Here is a 14603-nt window from a genome sequence, read left to right on the forward strand (position 1 = left end):
TCTTGATTCACTAAGAGATGACTTTATTAGGAATTCATCTTTTCACATACCCCGGCTTGCTCTCCATGAGACACACAGGCACACAGACAGGGAGAGAGAAGCTTGGGGTCAGAGCGCAGGGTCAGCCATTTATACGGCGCCCCTGGAGCAGTTGGGGTTAAGGGCCTTGCTCAGGGGCCCAACGGAGTAGGATTCCTCTGCCAGCATCGGGATATGCACCGGCAAACATCCAGCCACAGGCGCAGATCCTTAGCCACAGTGCCAACTAAAGCCAACAGTGTCCTGTGTGGTTTGTAGAGTTCTTCACTGCAAACTGTTGAAATTTTGTCTTATGGGAGAGATTAGAGCAGTAGCTTTGCTTGGGTTCAAATGAAGTATCCTGGCCTTTCCCAGATATTTTTTGGACTATTCATTTTGTTTTCTCATTGTCATGGGAATAGTCAGCAATAACTAATCGTGATAGCCAGCCTGGATAGTTAATACCTCTTTTGATAAACCTTGATGTGTTCCTAGGGTTTTCATACTTTTCCTGAACTAGAGAATTATACTGTGGTCATTCCCATGCCTCCATTGGCAACCTCCCTAAAGTACATGTATAATGTTGGCTAATAATAAGAATAATTGCTTACACTTATATAGTGCTTTACAGGTAATGGGACTCTCCTCCACCACCACCACCAATGTGCAGCATCCACCTGGCCACAGTGCGCCAGAATGCTCACCACACATCAGCTATCAGTGGGGAGGAGAGCAGAGTAATGAAACCAATTCATAGAGGGGGATTATTAGGAGGCCATGATTGGTAAGGGCCAATGGGAAATTTGGCCAGGACGCCGGGGTTACATCCCTACTCTTTTCGAGAAACGCCCTGGGATTTTTAATGACCACAGAGAGTCAGGACCTCGGTTTTACGTCTCATCCGAACGATGGCACCAGTTCACAGTATAGTGTCCCCATCACTATACTGGGGCATTAGGACCCACATGGACCACAGGGTGAGCGCCCCCTGTTGGCCCCACTAACACCTCTTCCAGCAGCAACCTTAGTTTTTCCCAGGAGGTCTCCCATCCAGGTACTGACAAGTACCAGGCTAAACATGTATTATATAGATATTGTCTATTAAAAATGTATTTTTATTACAAGGTGCATTCTAGCTTTCTCAAAATAATGGAAGGAAAATCTTAAAAGCTTATTTCAGAAGATCACACTTCATTTTCTTCCTGTAATTTAAGTATAACTCTGCTGACTGAATTAACTTTAAGTAATCTTCTTACTAGGTTGAGAAGAGGGATCTGAAAGGTGATAGCCCGGAGAAGATCATTCATCTTTTTAGAATCACTCAGGCCATAATGAAGGTTTGACTGTATTTCTGTATTCTCTAGGGACCATTTTGTACAAAAAAATTAAACATAAATGTTTAATGATCTCAGTTCAGAATCATGTCATTATCATATGCTCCGAAACACTTTTATAATGCCTGCATTGCCAATTTAATTTTAAAGCCCTTTCAGTCGAGCTACAAAATATATTTTCTACAAGCACAGTTGGAGATGTGATTGAGCAGTTCTGATGCAGGCTTATAAATCAATAACTGGTAATATTACGTACTTAAAAACTTTATACAATGTACAATGCATTGTCTTAATTAGCTGACTTGTTTATTCCTTATCTGAATCTTATTCTATCTCGATCACACATTAATATATACCAGTTCCCCTAGATCAAGCTTGATCAAGGTAAGAATAAATTTATGAATGCAGAATACTACGCTCAAAGTTCATGCTTCTACACTGATGTCTTACCTTGCTTTATATATCCTGTGTAATTGTGAGAATTGTCTGGTTAAATTAGTATTATGGTTTTATAGAATTAATTTTACCTTAGTGAGTATTGAACTAGTAGCAGAGTGGCACAGTGGTCAGCATCACTGCGACACAGCGCTGGAGACCTGGGTTCAATTCCTGGGGTGCTGTCTGTGGGGAGTTTGTATGTTCTCCCTGTGTTTGTGTGGATTTCCTCCAGTCCAAATAGTGGTAGGTTAATTGACTTCTGGGAAAGTTGTCCCTGGTGTAAGTGTGTCCTTGTTCTGTGTTCGTGTTTGCATGTGCCCTGTGATGGATTGATGTCCTGCCTTGCGCCCTTTGCTTGCTGGGATAGGCTCCAGCACCCCCTCAACCCTTCATTGGACAAAGAAGTAGAAAATGGGTGGATGAATGGTATTGAACATTTATAATCCAGTAATTACTTTATTTACAAAGTGCAAGCAATGGTTGATTGCTACGATGTATAAATGCATAAAAGAAATGACATGTGAAAGTATTATAGCCACTTACAATTCCCCCAAAACTGCTTGAAAATTTATGTTTTTTTTAAAAAGAAAGGCTTAAGATCAGTGTCTTACAAGAAAATTTATACTTTCGTCTTCTTTTTAAGATGAAAGCTCAAGAAGTGGATCTGGCATTAGAAGAAGTAGAAAAGGCTGGTGAAGAACAAGCTAAAATTGGTACGTGAATAGGAGGAGTTTTTCTGTACATGTACATTGGGATTCATATTCGCGATGTTCTCTCAGGATGTGTACAGTACAATAGACAGGACTTTCACACAATGTGCACAGTACATTACAATCCATGAAATAATGAATAATGACTTGATAGATTGCCTATGTCTGAATTTACATAAAGGTGTAATCACATTTTTAGTTGTGCATTGAACGTATTAACCTATTGCCTTTTCTTTTTCAGAAAACCAGTTAAAAGCTAAAGTTTACAAGCTGGAACATGAGTTAGAGGTAGGATTCAGTTTTATCAGAAGTGCAGAACACATTAGCAAAGTAAAGTTCTGTTGTCTTTCTTTCTTTTCAGTTCTTGATTGGTTTATATGTGAATGAGTATGAAGCTGCACAGAACTGGAAGACAGTTTGTGTACTGTATTTGCTGACTGAAAATAGTAAGGTTTATAAAATGCAGCCCGACAGAGAGAAGTTGTAGACACCACTGTATTGATTCTTATCACTGTGGTTCGGCTATCCAGGGATAAGCATGATCTGTTGCCATAGAAAGAAGACTATAAGAAGATTAGAGCACTAATTCCTCTTCATTCACCCTGGTTGTTGTTTCTTTCTACCAGAGAGATGTACAATACCCTTGTTCCTAACACAGTTAAATATATAAGTATGTTTGGAGCAATATTTTTTATGTTTTGAGAGAGTTTTTATAGTAAATGAGAAATCGACAATCATTTTTTTATGTGAAAACTTAAGACTACACTTTTGTTTTTTGTTTCTTGAATTACCAGATGGCTCAACGTACTGCCGGCGGACGAGATACCCGCTTTCTTCAAGATGAAATTCGCCAGCTGGAGAATCAGCTGGACCGCAAGGAGAAGGAATTGGCCCAGGTGGAAAAAGAAATCAACAAGGAGAAGAAGGCAAATGAAGAAGTATGATTTGACAAGCTTTGTACTCATTTTACAAGTTTAAGTATGCTGAAGTCTAACATGAGTAAAATGATACCCATCCCCATATCTCTGTGCCTTAGATATTTACCTTCTTTTTTCTTATTTAAGTGTTATGGACATTTTGTGAAAATGAAAATAAAGTTCAGAAAGGCAACCAACACATGTGTGTGTCACACATTCATCAGGTGTCACACCAGGTGGTTCTCCTTTTTACTTTACAGAGTGGAATTAATCTTTACGTGAGATACTTTATTTTGACATACTGCAAAAGTTATTAATGGGAGATTTCTGCCTGTATACCGTTTGTTAAAAACAAGTTAATAGACTTGGATTTTTGAAATGTAAATGCCAATCGTTATTGCATATAATGAAGTGTAAGCTTGGTAGCCAGTTCATATCGGTATTAATTTGGTTCTTCAGACAATTCACAGGTCAGAGGGAAATAAGTGAATGATCTGGATACTAATGTTTTGTTCTGCAGCAGAGAGTGTTACTCATTTTGAGTCAGAGACAATGCCGATTGATTTAGATTTCTGTTAATGCATTGATCTCCTGTAATAGGCTACTATAGTTTAAATGAAGAGTCATTCTGACAGGTAAAATTTTAATCTTTTATATTATGTATATATGCTTTTTGTCTGTACTGTTTTGTTTTTGTGTCTGTAGTTAACTCTTCGAGCAGAAGATGCAGAAAATGAAAACAGAAAACTGAAAAGAGAGGTTAGTGTTTATTTTGGTCAGCTTCCAAAATTTTTAAATTCTTCAGAGTTGTAATTCTCACAGTTTATTTTCTGGGTTTATAATGCTTGGCTCCTAATGTGTTTTTTGTGTCTCACAATAGTACAGTGTAGCTTTAGGGCTCTGGACCTGTAGCTGTTAGGTTTTGGCTTAAAGTCCCAGGTGTACCCTTGTGCAAGGTACTTCACTCATTGCTTCATTAAAACTGTCTAGCTTTATAAATGAATTTATATATCAAAGTGGATAGAAGCCAAATAACTTAGGTTCTGTGCTTATATTCTTGTGTTCATTTTATATAGAGTTGGAATCTATGTCAAAGTAGCACACGTATGTACTTTGGACTGAGCGGAGTTCTTGGCATTCTTCCACTTATTTCTTCCCCCATTATTTCAGCCATACGGCTTTGAGTTCTGCAGTAGACTCTTAGTTTCTTAGATCTTTAGTTTTTTGCTGTCTTTAAGTCATTCAGAGATCACCAGTCCACTATCAATCCATAACGTTATCTTCCTTTTTGGCATAATATTTGTGGTTTTTTCACAAAATGCTTTGAGCATTATTTTCCTGGAATATAAAACAAACATTTGTCCAAGAAGCCTTATAAGACTGGCTAACATGCAATTGTAAAAGTTCTTCATACTGAACTTAATATGTAATATGGAAAGCGTGATGGTGCAGGAATTAGCATTGTTGCATAGTAGCACTGGTCCCTCAGTTCAGTTCTGGACCTGGGGTAACTTCTGCGAGGACTTTGTATGTTCCCCCTGGGTTTGCATGGGTTTCCTCTGAGTATCCGGTCTCTTCCCACAGTCGAAAAACATACAGGTAGGTAAATTGGCTTCTGAGAAAATCAATCCGTGGTGTGTGTGTATGTTTGATGATGGACTGACATCCCGTTCAGGGTATACCCTCCATTGGCTCATTATTTGCCAAGATAGTCTCTAGCTCCCTCGCGACCCTGAATAGGAAAAAAAACTGTTAGAAGATGGATGAATATACATTCTACTCTATTTTGATGAATAGCTCAGTAGTTTCTTGTTCGGTATTTTATAAATATTAGAAATATTGCTTGTTTGTTCCACATTTGGAGATAGTTGTAGCTTTTCTTTCCTCTTGTGTCTTCTGTTGTAAATTAAAAAAGACCATCAATTAATTGTCCAGTAATTGATTAGATGATGTGTTCATTTTACATTACAAAATGATAGCTTTATGATCATTGTCAATAAATTTTAAAATGAAATATGCAGAACTTTATAATCATTAGCTTTCTTTTATGTGTTTTAATGCAATTCATACATAATTTTGTTCAAATTAATTAATTCTAATGATGTTGTTTTTCCTGGGATGAATAAGAATTCATAGAAATTTCTTTTTTGTCCCTGTATATAATCATGATGATAAAATGTCAAGCTGTCTCTTATTGTAAACAGGTTTATGTAGTTAGAATATACAGAGGGATGTTAAGCTACAAGGTTTTGGCCTGTTTGTTCCATTATGCACTTGTTGCATTTTTAATGCACTCATTACATATTGACCTTTATGTATCCTCTCTTCATTGTTCATTTTTCCTTTCCATCTGCTTACATCTTTACTATTTTCCATCATATGGGAAATGCAGTCAACCTTTGCATGATTTTTTTTTTCCTGTTTTCATCATTTCATTTCTCTTTTTTCTTTATGCCTTTTCAAGATAAAACATCTTAAAAAGAAGGTAAGGAGTATGTTGAGTGTCATGCAGTGTCTACATCACATGCAGAAGCTTAAAAGTCTGTTACGATAGTTTCCTTTTAACTTCAGTTCTAACGTATGTTGAAGTAAGCGTATTTGAGTCGGCATGTGGGGCTCTTTTTTCTTGCAAATGGATACCATTTACAAAAAAAATCCTTTAATTTTGCAGAATGAACAATTACGCCAAGACATCATATATTACAGACGTGAGTTAGACCAAAAAGAGACGGTTCAATACACAGAAAAGGAAAAAGAAGCCCAAGCGAACTTAGCAATTGTGAACCGTGAGTTGCATGAGTGTCTGGATGAGCTGCAGGTATGTATAAAACTTTGTGGAGTGTTTCAATTTTCTTTTGAAATATATAAGATGACTATCTTCCATCAGTGTAGGCATTCAGTTTTATTTAAGTTTTGTAATGTGTTATTGTTTTAATTGTTTGCTTTGCTAATGGGACCCAAAATGTGTTTTTACGATATGAAGAGGATTCTATGTACAGTATATCCAAGTCACTGCAAACTCATCTTACTCTCAATTGTCTGCACACATACAAAAGTTGAGAAAAATGGATTCTAAGTGTTGCGGCCTACTTTGTGCATTTAGCGTGTTGAAGCAGAGAGGGACGAACTCAAAGCACAGAATGACAATGCCCAGAAGGCTCTATTAGATGCGACAAAGGAAATGATGGTAATGGAAGAGGATTACAGCAGAATGAAAATAACAGTGAAGCAGTCAGACATTCTCATGGACCAAATGAAGAAAGAGAGTGAACACTTGAAGCTTCAAGTAAGTAACTCCCTTTTCATTTCTGCTGCTTAAGGCAAAGACCCTTGTTTTTTATTATTATTATTGCTATGACTGCTACTGCCTCTGCCAGTCTCAAAGATTAATATTACCTGAATACTTTATAAGCATTTTTATAATACTTTCGAAGACAATTCATAGAAATTGAAATAGTAATTATAATTCTGTATGTATAGTTCATACTGTCACAGGAATTATAATACATTCCTTGTCCTATAATTACTAATTTATCATATTTTATATTATTTATTATATTGAATGTTTAAAATATGTTTTTTGTTTGTAAAATTCAAAATATTTTAATTTTTTGGCCTGCTAACATGCGGAAATGGTTTAAATTTTTACTTTGTACTTTTTTCTTTCCTAAGGTACAGGAGCTCACAGCACAGATTCAGGCCAAGGCAGAGGAGGATGATCCAGTGATGGCAGCCGTGAATTTAAAGGTCGAGGAATGGAAGGTAGGTTTAAATATTTGAAAATATTTACAATCACAAGTACCTATAAACAACTGCAGTATAAAATTATTAATGAAAAAGTAGTAGTTCTTTTTGTGTGTATTAAGACAGCAAATTAATTAAGTTTAATTGCTAAGCATAAATGGAGATAAAGGCAGAGCTTCAATGGGTTTTGTATGCCATTAAATTGGCAGAGCTCAATACAGAAAGAGGTACAAGAGCTATAAAAGTTAATTGTGTCTTGACACAAATCAGTTTATGGATAATTGTGCATGTTATTATCAATTTAAAACAGTAATATGTTTTATTCAGTGATTTGTTTAGGCGAAAATGCAAGTATTGGTTGTAAAAGTTTGTATAGATAATTGGATGTAATTTAAGGAAGGTTTGTAATGAAGGTGAAAACATCTTTAGATAAAAAGGTTGATTTTGTTTCTCAGAAATGACTTATCTTTTCCTTTTACATATTGCAAATCTTAATTATTTTACAGAGAATTCTCTCTGCAAAGGATGATGAGATAATGGAATATCAGCAGATGCTGAGGGAGCTCAAAGAGAAACTTAGAGTGACACAGCTGGATTCTGACAAAAATAACGTCATGGCTCTCCAGCAGGTAACTTGAAGTGGAAGTTCTTGTAGTTGAATATGTGTTATTTTGTTCAGTTATTTAAATTTGTCCTCTGAGTAAATAATTAATAGACCTGTGATCTCCTTCTCTACTGTTCAATAGCAACAGTCAGGAAGTCTTAAGAGACCAACTCTTTAAATGATCAGCATTTCAAGGACCTGAAGAAACTACTTTAATTAGTACAGTTAACCTTACCTGGATACATTAAATATTAAGATGCTTTAGAGTGCAACCTATAGCAGCTAGGATTTGAAACCCCCATAAAAGTCTGCTTTTAAGAGATACAATACAGGTCTTGCTGTAATCTCCTTGTTGAAATGGAGATGAAGACAAACACACTACTGCATTTCTGTTATATCAGGCCAACTGTCTACCTTTGCTTGCTGCCCAACAAGTATATCACCATACAAGAATGGTGGTACAGTACATAGCAATTCATTCAAAGTCTCTTTCTAGAACCATATCCCTGCAGCTCTTGGCCTTTTGCTACTGGCTTTGGACTGTTGCGCTTTAACAAATGAGTGGTAAAATCAAACAATTTTGGATTTAGATTGATAGTTTATAACACATTTCTTATGTTGCTTATGATTAATACATGTGACCTCTACAGTACATGTAAGATGTACTTTGTACCTTACACTATAAAAAAATACACTGATGGAGTTATTGCTCAGCTACTAATTTCATTGACTCAAGGTGCAAATTGGTGCTTTGTAATCAAGATTACTGGTGAGTTATAAACCTTGAGTAATTTCGTAGACAACTATAGTCTTCAATATCCTGTACTACCACGTACTACCAGAAATGGGTGGGTTTGAGCTGACATAGCCAGCTGAGAGTGTGCTCAGCTGGCTATGCAACAGCATCCCTGCATTTGTCTAAATACCTGTGCTTATTGCAGTGAGATTCATCATATCTTGTAGCCAGTGCAGAGCTCACAGCTTGTTAAAAGAACAACATGTATAAAATAAAACAGTGCATCCTCTTCATCTGTGTCATGCAGGTTGGAAAAGTTGAAGTGAATGACCAGGAAGTGCAAGTGTTGATAGTTGTAGAATGTTTGTATGCATGTCATCTGTGCAGCCCAGTTTTGTTTTTATCTGTCCTGTAAAATAAATTCTGTATTCATTTTTTTTCTCCTACCTTTGTATTTTCATTCTTTCCTTTCTCTTTCATGATTACTGTCTAGGTCATTTATGAACTCTGTGCTGTAAGTATTTTCTCCTTTCCTACTTTTTCTAGTTTTTCTTCTTCACTTATCATGCAATATGCATGTCCTTCATAATTTTATTTTTCTCTTTTTGTGTGTCTAGTCTAGCTATGGAAACAGAGCATCTGTGAATCTGAAATTGATTTCTTAAACAACTGCAAGAAAACATCCCATGGTGAAAGGATTTAATTTCTGTTTAAGATGAAAGTGTATGCCTTATGTAGTTAGCTGGAATTCACATGGGGACTCACAAGTATGAATTCTGACCTTATACCTTGTTGCTGCCATATGCTTTGCTTCTTTTCTTGGATGCATAATTGTAAAACAAATTACATTTTGCTTACATTTCCCAGGCCGTGCAAGAAAGGGATAGTCAGATCAAGATGCTGACTGAACAAGTTGAGCAATACACAAGTGAAATGGAAACAAATGCAATTGTTATTGAAGAACTCAAGAAACCTCTTCAGAAAACCAGAGGTATTTGTGGATTCATTTGTTCCTTTAAGGACATTAGAACATAAGAAAGTCACAAATAAGAACGGGCCATTTAGCCAATCTAGCCTGTTTGATAGTAGCCAATTGATACAAGGATCTTATTAAGACCATTTCTTGAAAGAAGTCAGGGTATTTGCTTCAGTGACACGACTTCTAAAATTCCACAACCTTCTAAGTAAAGAAATGTCTCCTGTTCTCAGTTTTAAAAATACCTTCTGTAAAGTGGTGAGCAAAATTCCACACGATATTTTACCGAGACCTAAGCGCATTATTCAATCTTATCACGACACCATTTAATTTCAGTTCTGTGTTTTTAATTATTGCTTCGTCACATTAACAGGACTTCCTACAGTAATACAACAGAAGAAAACTGAAGAACTTCAAGCAAAACTTCTGGTGGCAGAGCAGAGGGTTCGGGATGCTGAAAGGGTAGCAGAGCTTGCAGAGTCTGATGCCAAAGAAAAGGACAAAGAACTTAGTGATGCTCTCTCTCGAATGACGGCTTATGAGGCTGTAAGTATAGAAGTGTCAATCTCCTTAAAAAAATGTTGTTTTTTTCTGTTCCTTATAAAGTTTTGTCTATATATAAGTTTTGTTGTCCCTATTTTGTTTCCATTTCAGCCGAATGTAAGTATTGTTCATATCTTAAAACAGTTAATGCTTTAGCTCTCTTAAAGATTTTGTGTTCTTAATTACAGGGTGTGTATGGGCTGGAAAATGCTGTTGCAGAAATCAAAGAATACAAAAAACAGATAAAGACAAGAGAGCAGGAAATGGAATATCTGACACGAGAAATCAACAAGCAAGAAATGAAGATTAATGACCTGCTGGATGAAAATGAAGACTTCAGAGAACGTTTGGGTATGTTAATATGAACTTCAGTATCTGAGCCTAATAATTAAGTAAAAAACTGAATCTGAAAAACAGGAGACCTTGCCATAGTTTATACTTATATTGGGCTTTCTTTTTGTTTTGTTTTTCAGGACTTAATCCAAAAGAGGTTGTTGATTTGTCTGAATTTAGAAGAACAAAAACTTTAAAACAGCAACAATATAGAGCAGAAAATCAGATTCTTCACAAGGAGGTAATTTTGCTTGGGTATTTGGAAGGGAAAAGGGTCTTGTCTTGCCTTAAATGTTTTGGAATTTTATAAATTTAGTACTTTCATCAGAGGAGGTATATATTTTACACAATATTGCATAATGATAGAATCCATTATTAATATCCAGCCCTACAGAAATATCTCTCACCAGAATTGGTTTTTACAAACAATAATAATAGGACAGAGTGGTTAGCATAGCTGCCTTGCTGAGTTCAGTTCTGAACCTGGGGTGCTATTGGTGTGTTTGTATGTTCGCCCCATGTTTGAGTGAGTTTTCTTCCTGATGCTCCAGTTTCCTCCCACTATCCAAAGACATACCGGTAGTTTAATTGATTTGTGCTAGTTTGTATCTGTGTGTGTCCTGCAATGGACAGACGTCCCCTCCTGGGTGTATCGTGTGTGTGTCCTTTATAGGCTCTGACTTTCCTGCAACCCAGTATTGGATAAAGCAGTTAGAGAATGGGTGGATGGATAATAATAATAAGGATAAGCATAATAAAATGGGTGTGTCTGACTTCGTTCTCACAGATTGAAAGGCTAGAAGAAGAAAGACTTAACCTGAAGAGGCACATAAGAAAACTTGTAAAAGACAAAGGTAGGGTTACGTATATCAAATACAGTGGATAAACTTTAAAGGTAAGAGATGTGATTTTGCCCGAGATCACGCTGTGGGCCAAAATAATGTCAATGGATAAATTTAATTTACACTTACACTTACACTTTCATTTAAATACAATTATGTTTCCACCCTTTTAGGGCTCAGTGGAGACTATTTACAGCTTGAAGATGATTTCAGTAGAACTTCCATAAGTTTTGAAAAGGCAAAGTTTACATCTAGTTCCATAAATCAGGAAGAGATGAGAGACAAGGTAAGGTGATATGTCTGTTCAATGAAGGACTTGTTTCAGGAGGTAACAAACATTCAGAAATCAAAAATAAGATTTGGTGATATACGGTACAGTATCTGATTTGCTAAGTCCTAGCCTGGTTTAGTTATAATTTAACTTGGAAGAAGAAACTGTAGCCACGTTAGAATTGTCTTTTTTCTTAGCTTGCAGACCTGTAAATGTTGTGAAAAATATTTCAGTTTTCTAATTTCTTTATCAACCGCTGTTGTAAGTATAGTTCCGGGGTCTTGGAACTGTACATAATGCTTCATATACAACAAAGAGATAAAATCTTAATTGTTTAACTTTGTGAACAAAATATTTTGCTCTGGTGTTTGTAAGGGAACTCATCTCTTACCTTAAATGCATGGTATTTTTTATCATATAGTGTTTTTAATACTTCGAAGCTGTGTTATTTACTTTGTAACTGCAATTAAATCTGACAAATTAGAAAAACTTTATAGCTCCTGATTGCATTTAAATGTTTTTTTTACAGAATGAACACCTTTTAAAAGAATTGAATGACAAAGATAAAGAACTTCAACTCCGAATGAAAGACTCAGCTGAGTTTAAAGCTAAATGTAAGTGGTAATTATATAAATGTGTTTTTATATAGTAATTAAATCTAAGGAGTACACGCATTTAAAAATATTGTTGTACTGTCTTTTAGTGTTTATCAATGATTTTGAAGTTTGACATGTTTTGATTTGTTTTCTTTAACAGTTGATGAGTTGCTAAAAGAGAAGAAATATCTTGAGGAAGGAATGAAAGAAATACTGCAAGTAATAAAAGATGCCCGAGAGAAGTCACAAGGAGATGTAGTCCTACATATCTCTAGTCTTGAAAGACTCATCAATGTATGTTTTTAAGGAAATATCAGAGAGATACAAATGTTTTCTTTCAAAACTGAAGCTTTTTTTACTTTTAATACTTAATTGTCTTTTGATGTATGCTACATTTGACTTTATTTTATACTCAGTCTCTTAGTGTATGTGTATTGTAAAATATGGACTTTACATCTTATTATTAGTGTAACCTATGAACTTATTAATGTAATTTTTAATTACTAACTCAATATTTTTATTTTTATGTTGAAGTTTTGCATACAAGCTTTCTCTGGATCTCTTTTTTCAGATAATTGAGGTGAGAAATTCACCAGGAGGTTTTGATGCTTGTGTGCACTTAAAGACTCAAGTTGACCAGCTCACTGGGAAGAATGAAGAGCTAAGAAAGGAAATGAAAGAGGCTCGTAAAGAGGCAGCTAATGCTTCAAGCCAGCTAATCAAAGCCAATGAAAAGGTGATTCTTCACTTTGATTGGAATTGCTTACACCATACAGTTCTTCTGGTACTCTATTTGAAGACCTGTGCAACTGTAGACATCTGTATCCTGCATTTGTATTTTATGACCTAAATACCACCTGACAAGCTTGAATTTGTGCTCGATAGACCTAGAAAAAAATATTTTTCTTTTTTCTTATTGATTGCCATAATATAATCTCTAATATATTGCCTATATATAATACCTATAGAAAATCTACATACCATTTCCAAAGCAAGACATTTTGTGATCCAACATCCTAAAATCAAGATGAATTAAAAAATAATTGTTTCACAAAATTCACAAAAAAAGTACTTCTACCAAGTACTCGGATGTATACCTTTATCCAACCCATTTTTCTAGGCTTCCATTTGTAATTATTTTTCAGAACGTTTGAACATTTGTTTTTCAGTTGGATGTTGAGTGTTTTCATGTTGAAATAAATTTTTATTTCAGGCTGTTAGGCAAAAAATGTATTACTTTGCAAAGGTTGTGTAAAATTTTTATAGGTACTGTATATACAATACAGTATATATGTATCATGTAATTGGAGAGCATCTGTGTCCCTAAGTAAACACAATCCTGTTTCAACAATATATTATAATATATGTTTCCTTTCTTAAAGGTTGAGCACTTGGGATGTGAAATAGAGGCCTTGAAACAGTCAAGAGGGAGCAGTGTTGTTTTCAAGACTTTAAATCTGCCAGAAGAAATGGCCTTGTCTAGTATGGAGGTCATCAGTGCTCTTAATGAATATGCAGTTAGCCTTCTACAAGTAAGCATCATCTTACACTGTGCTAGTACCAGTATTTTTATGAATACACTTTGTAAAAAAAGGCTTTCTCTAAAACAATATATATATAATCACCAGCTTTTATTGTAGTTTTATTTGTATATAAAGAGTACCTCCCAGATGTATTCCCTAATGAAATAGGACCATAAGACATTATTCCTGTCATAAAAATTATTATTTTTTGTTATTATAATTAATTTAGGCCTAAGAAACACAGGGGAAACATATTTTTTATATTCTGGAAGTTAGTATTTTGTACATCATTCTCTGGTATTATTTAGACTCACCAGATGCCCCTGCAGTGCACTTATAGGGTTCTGACACTTCTGATGAAGGATTATTGGAATTGCTCTAGGTTCTTCGGACCCTTTGGTTTCCTTTTAGGAACTACTTTTGTGAGTTAGAATCTCAAATAATCTCAAATAATCAAGGGATAGAGGTCAAGAGATTGAGATGTTCAAACAAATATGTTGATATTTCAAACACTACATAGAAGAGCGCATACATATGACATTTTTGTTCTCTAGAATTAAATTATTTACATTAATAACTTTGCTCTGTACAGTGCTATTGTAATTACAGCATCTATTTTTTTATTTTTTAAACAACACCTGTCCTTCCTATATAATGTCTTGTTCATATTTCATGATTAAATTTTTGGGGCTCTGTACATTTCATAGAGTTTATAAAGTAATCACCTACATAAAATAAATTACTGTTAAGAAAACATATAATCACCCTTTTCTTGTATTTCACCTAATGTATCTGAACTGATGCATGATTATGTTGTTCTTTAAGGAACTTAAAAATAAAGAGGCAACTGAAAAGGTGCTGGAAGAAGCTTTAGAGGAATATAAACGTAAATTTGCTGTGGTTCGTCATCAGCAAGGACTTCTATACAAAGAATATCAAAGGTACTCCGCATCAGTAGCATTAATGAAAAATAACTTTTGACTGGTAGAATAGATAATTTGGTAATTGTTCCTTCTTG

The 14603-nt window shown here is 35.1% G+C and overlaps 1 protein-coding gene across 5 annotated transcripts in view; it reads left to right on the top strand.

Annotated features, from left to right (window-relative positions):
- The window catches only part of cep290 (centrosomal protein 290), a 52209-nt gene that overhangs the window by 3353 nt on the left and 34253 nt on the right, over nucleotides 1–14603 (top strand). For 3 of the 5 annotated variants that reach the window (XM_015352789.2, XM_015352788.2, XM_015352793.2), the window contains exons 3-23: nucleotides 1278–1355; nucleotides 2434–2503; nucleotides 2742–2788; nucleotides 3295–3438; nucleotides 4123–4176; nucleotides 6089–6235; nucleotides 6521–6703; nucleotides 7090–7179; nucleotides 7668–7790; nucleotides 8995–9015; nucleotides 9369–9492; nucleotides 9851–10023; nucleotides 10209–10371; nucleotides 10494–10594; nucleotides 11141–11207; nucleotides 11369–11481; nucleotides 11996–12080; nucleotides 12223–12356; nucleotides 12634–12798; nucleotides 13445–13594; nucleotides 14411–14526. In XM_015352789.2, the coding sequence (XP_015208275.2) occupies nucleotides 1278–1355; nucleotides 2434–2503; nucleotides 2742–2788; nucleotides 3295–3438; nucleotides 4123–4176; nucleotides 6089–6235; nucleotides 6521–6703; nucleotides 7090–7179; nucleotides 7668–7790; nucleotides 8995–9015; nucleotides 9369–9492; nucleotides 9851–10023; nucleotides 10209–10371; nucleotides 10494–10594; nucleotides 11141–11207; nucleotides 11369–11481; nucleotides 11996–12080; nucleotides 12223–12356; nucleotides 12634–12798; nucleotides 13445–13594; nucleotides 14411–14526 (2348 nt within the window). The remainder of the gene's footprint in view (nucleotides 1–1277; nucleotides 1356–2433; nucleotides 2504–2741; nucleotides 2789–3294; nucleotides 3439–4122; nucleotides 4177–6088; nucleotides 6236–6520; nucleotides 6704–7089; nucleotides 7180–7667; nucleotides 7791–8994; nucleotides 9016–9368; nucleotides 9493–9850; nucleotides 10024–10208; nucleotides 10372–10493; nucleotides 10595–11140; nucleotides 11208–11368; nucleotides 11482–11995; nucleotides 12081–12222; nucleotides 12357–12633; nucleotides 12799–13444; nucleotides 13595–14410; nucleotides 14527–14603) is intronic. The other 2 variants (XM_015352792.2, XM_015352794.2) reach the window with 1 other exon arrangement.

This window comes from Lepisosteus oculatus, chromosome 7, assembly GCF_040954835.1.
Source record: "Lepisosteus oculatus isolate fLepOcu1 chromosome 7, fLepOcu1.hap2, whole genome shotgun sequence".
Taxonomy (NCBI): Eukaryota; Metazoa; Chordata; class Actinopteri; order Semionotiformes; family Lepisosteidae; genus Lepisosteus; species Lepisosteus oculatus.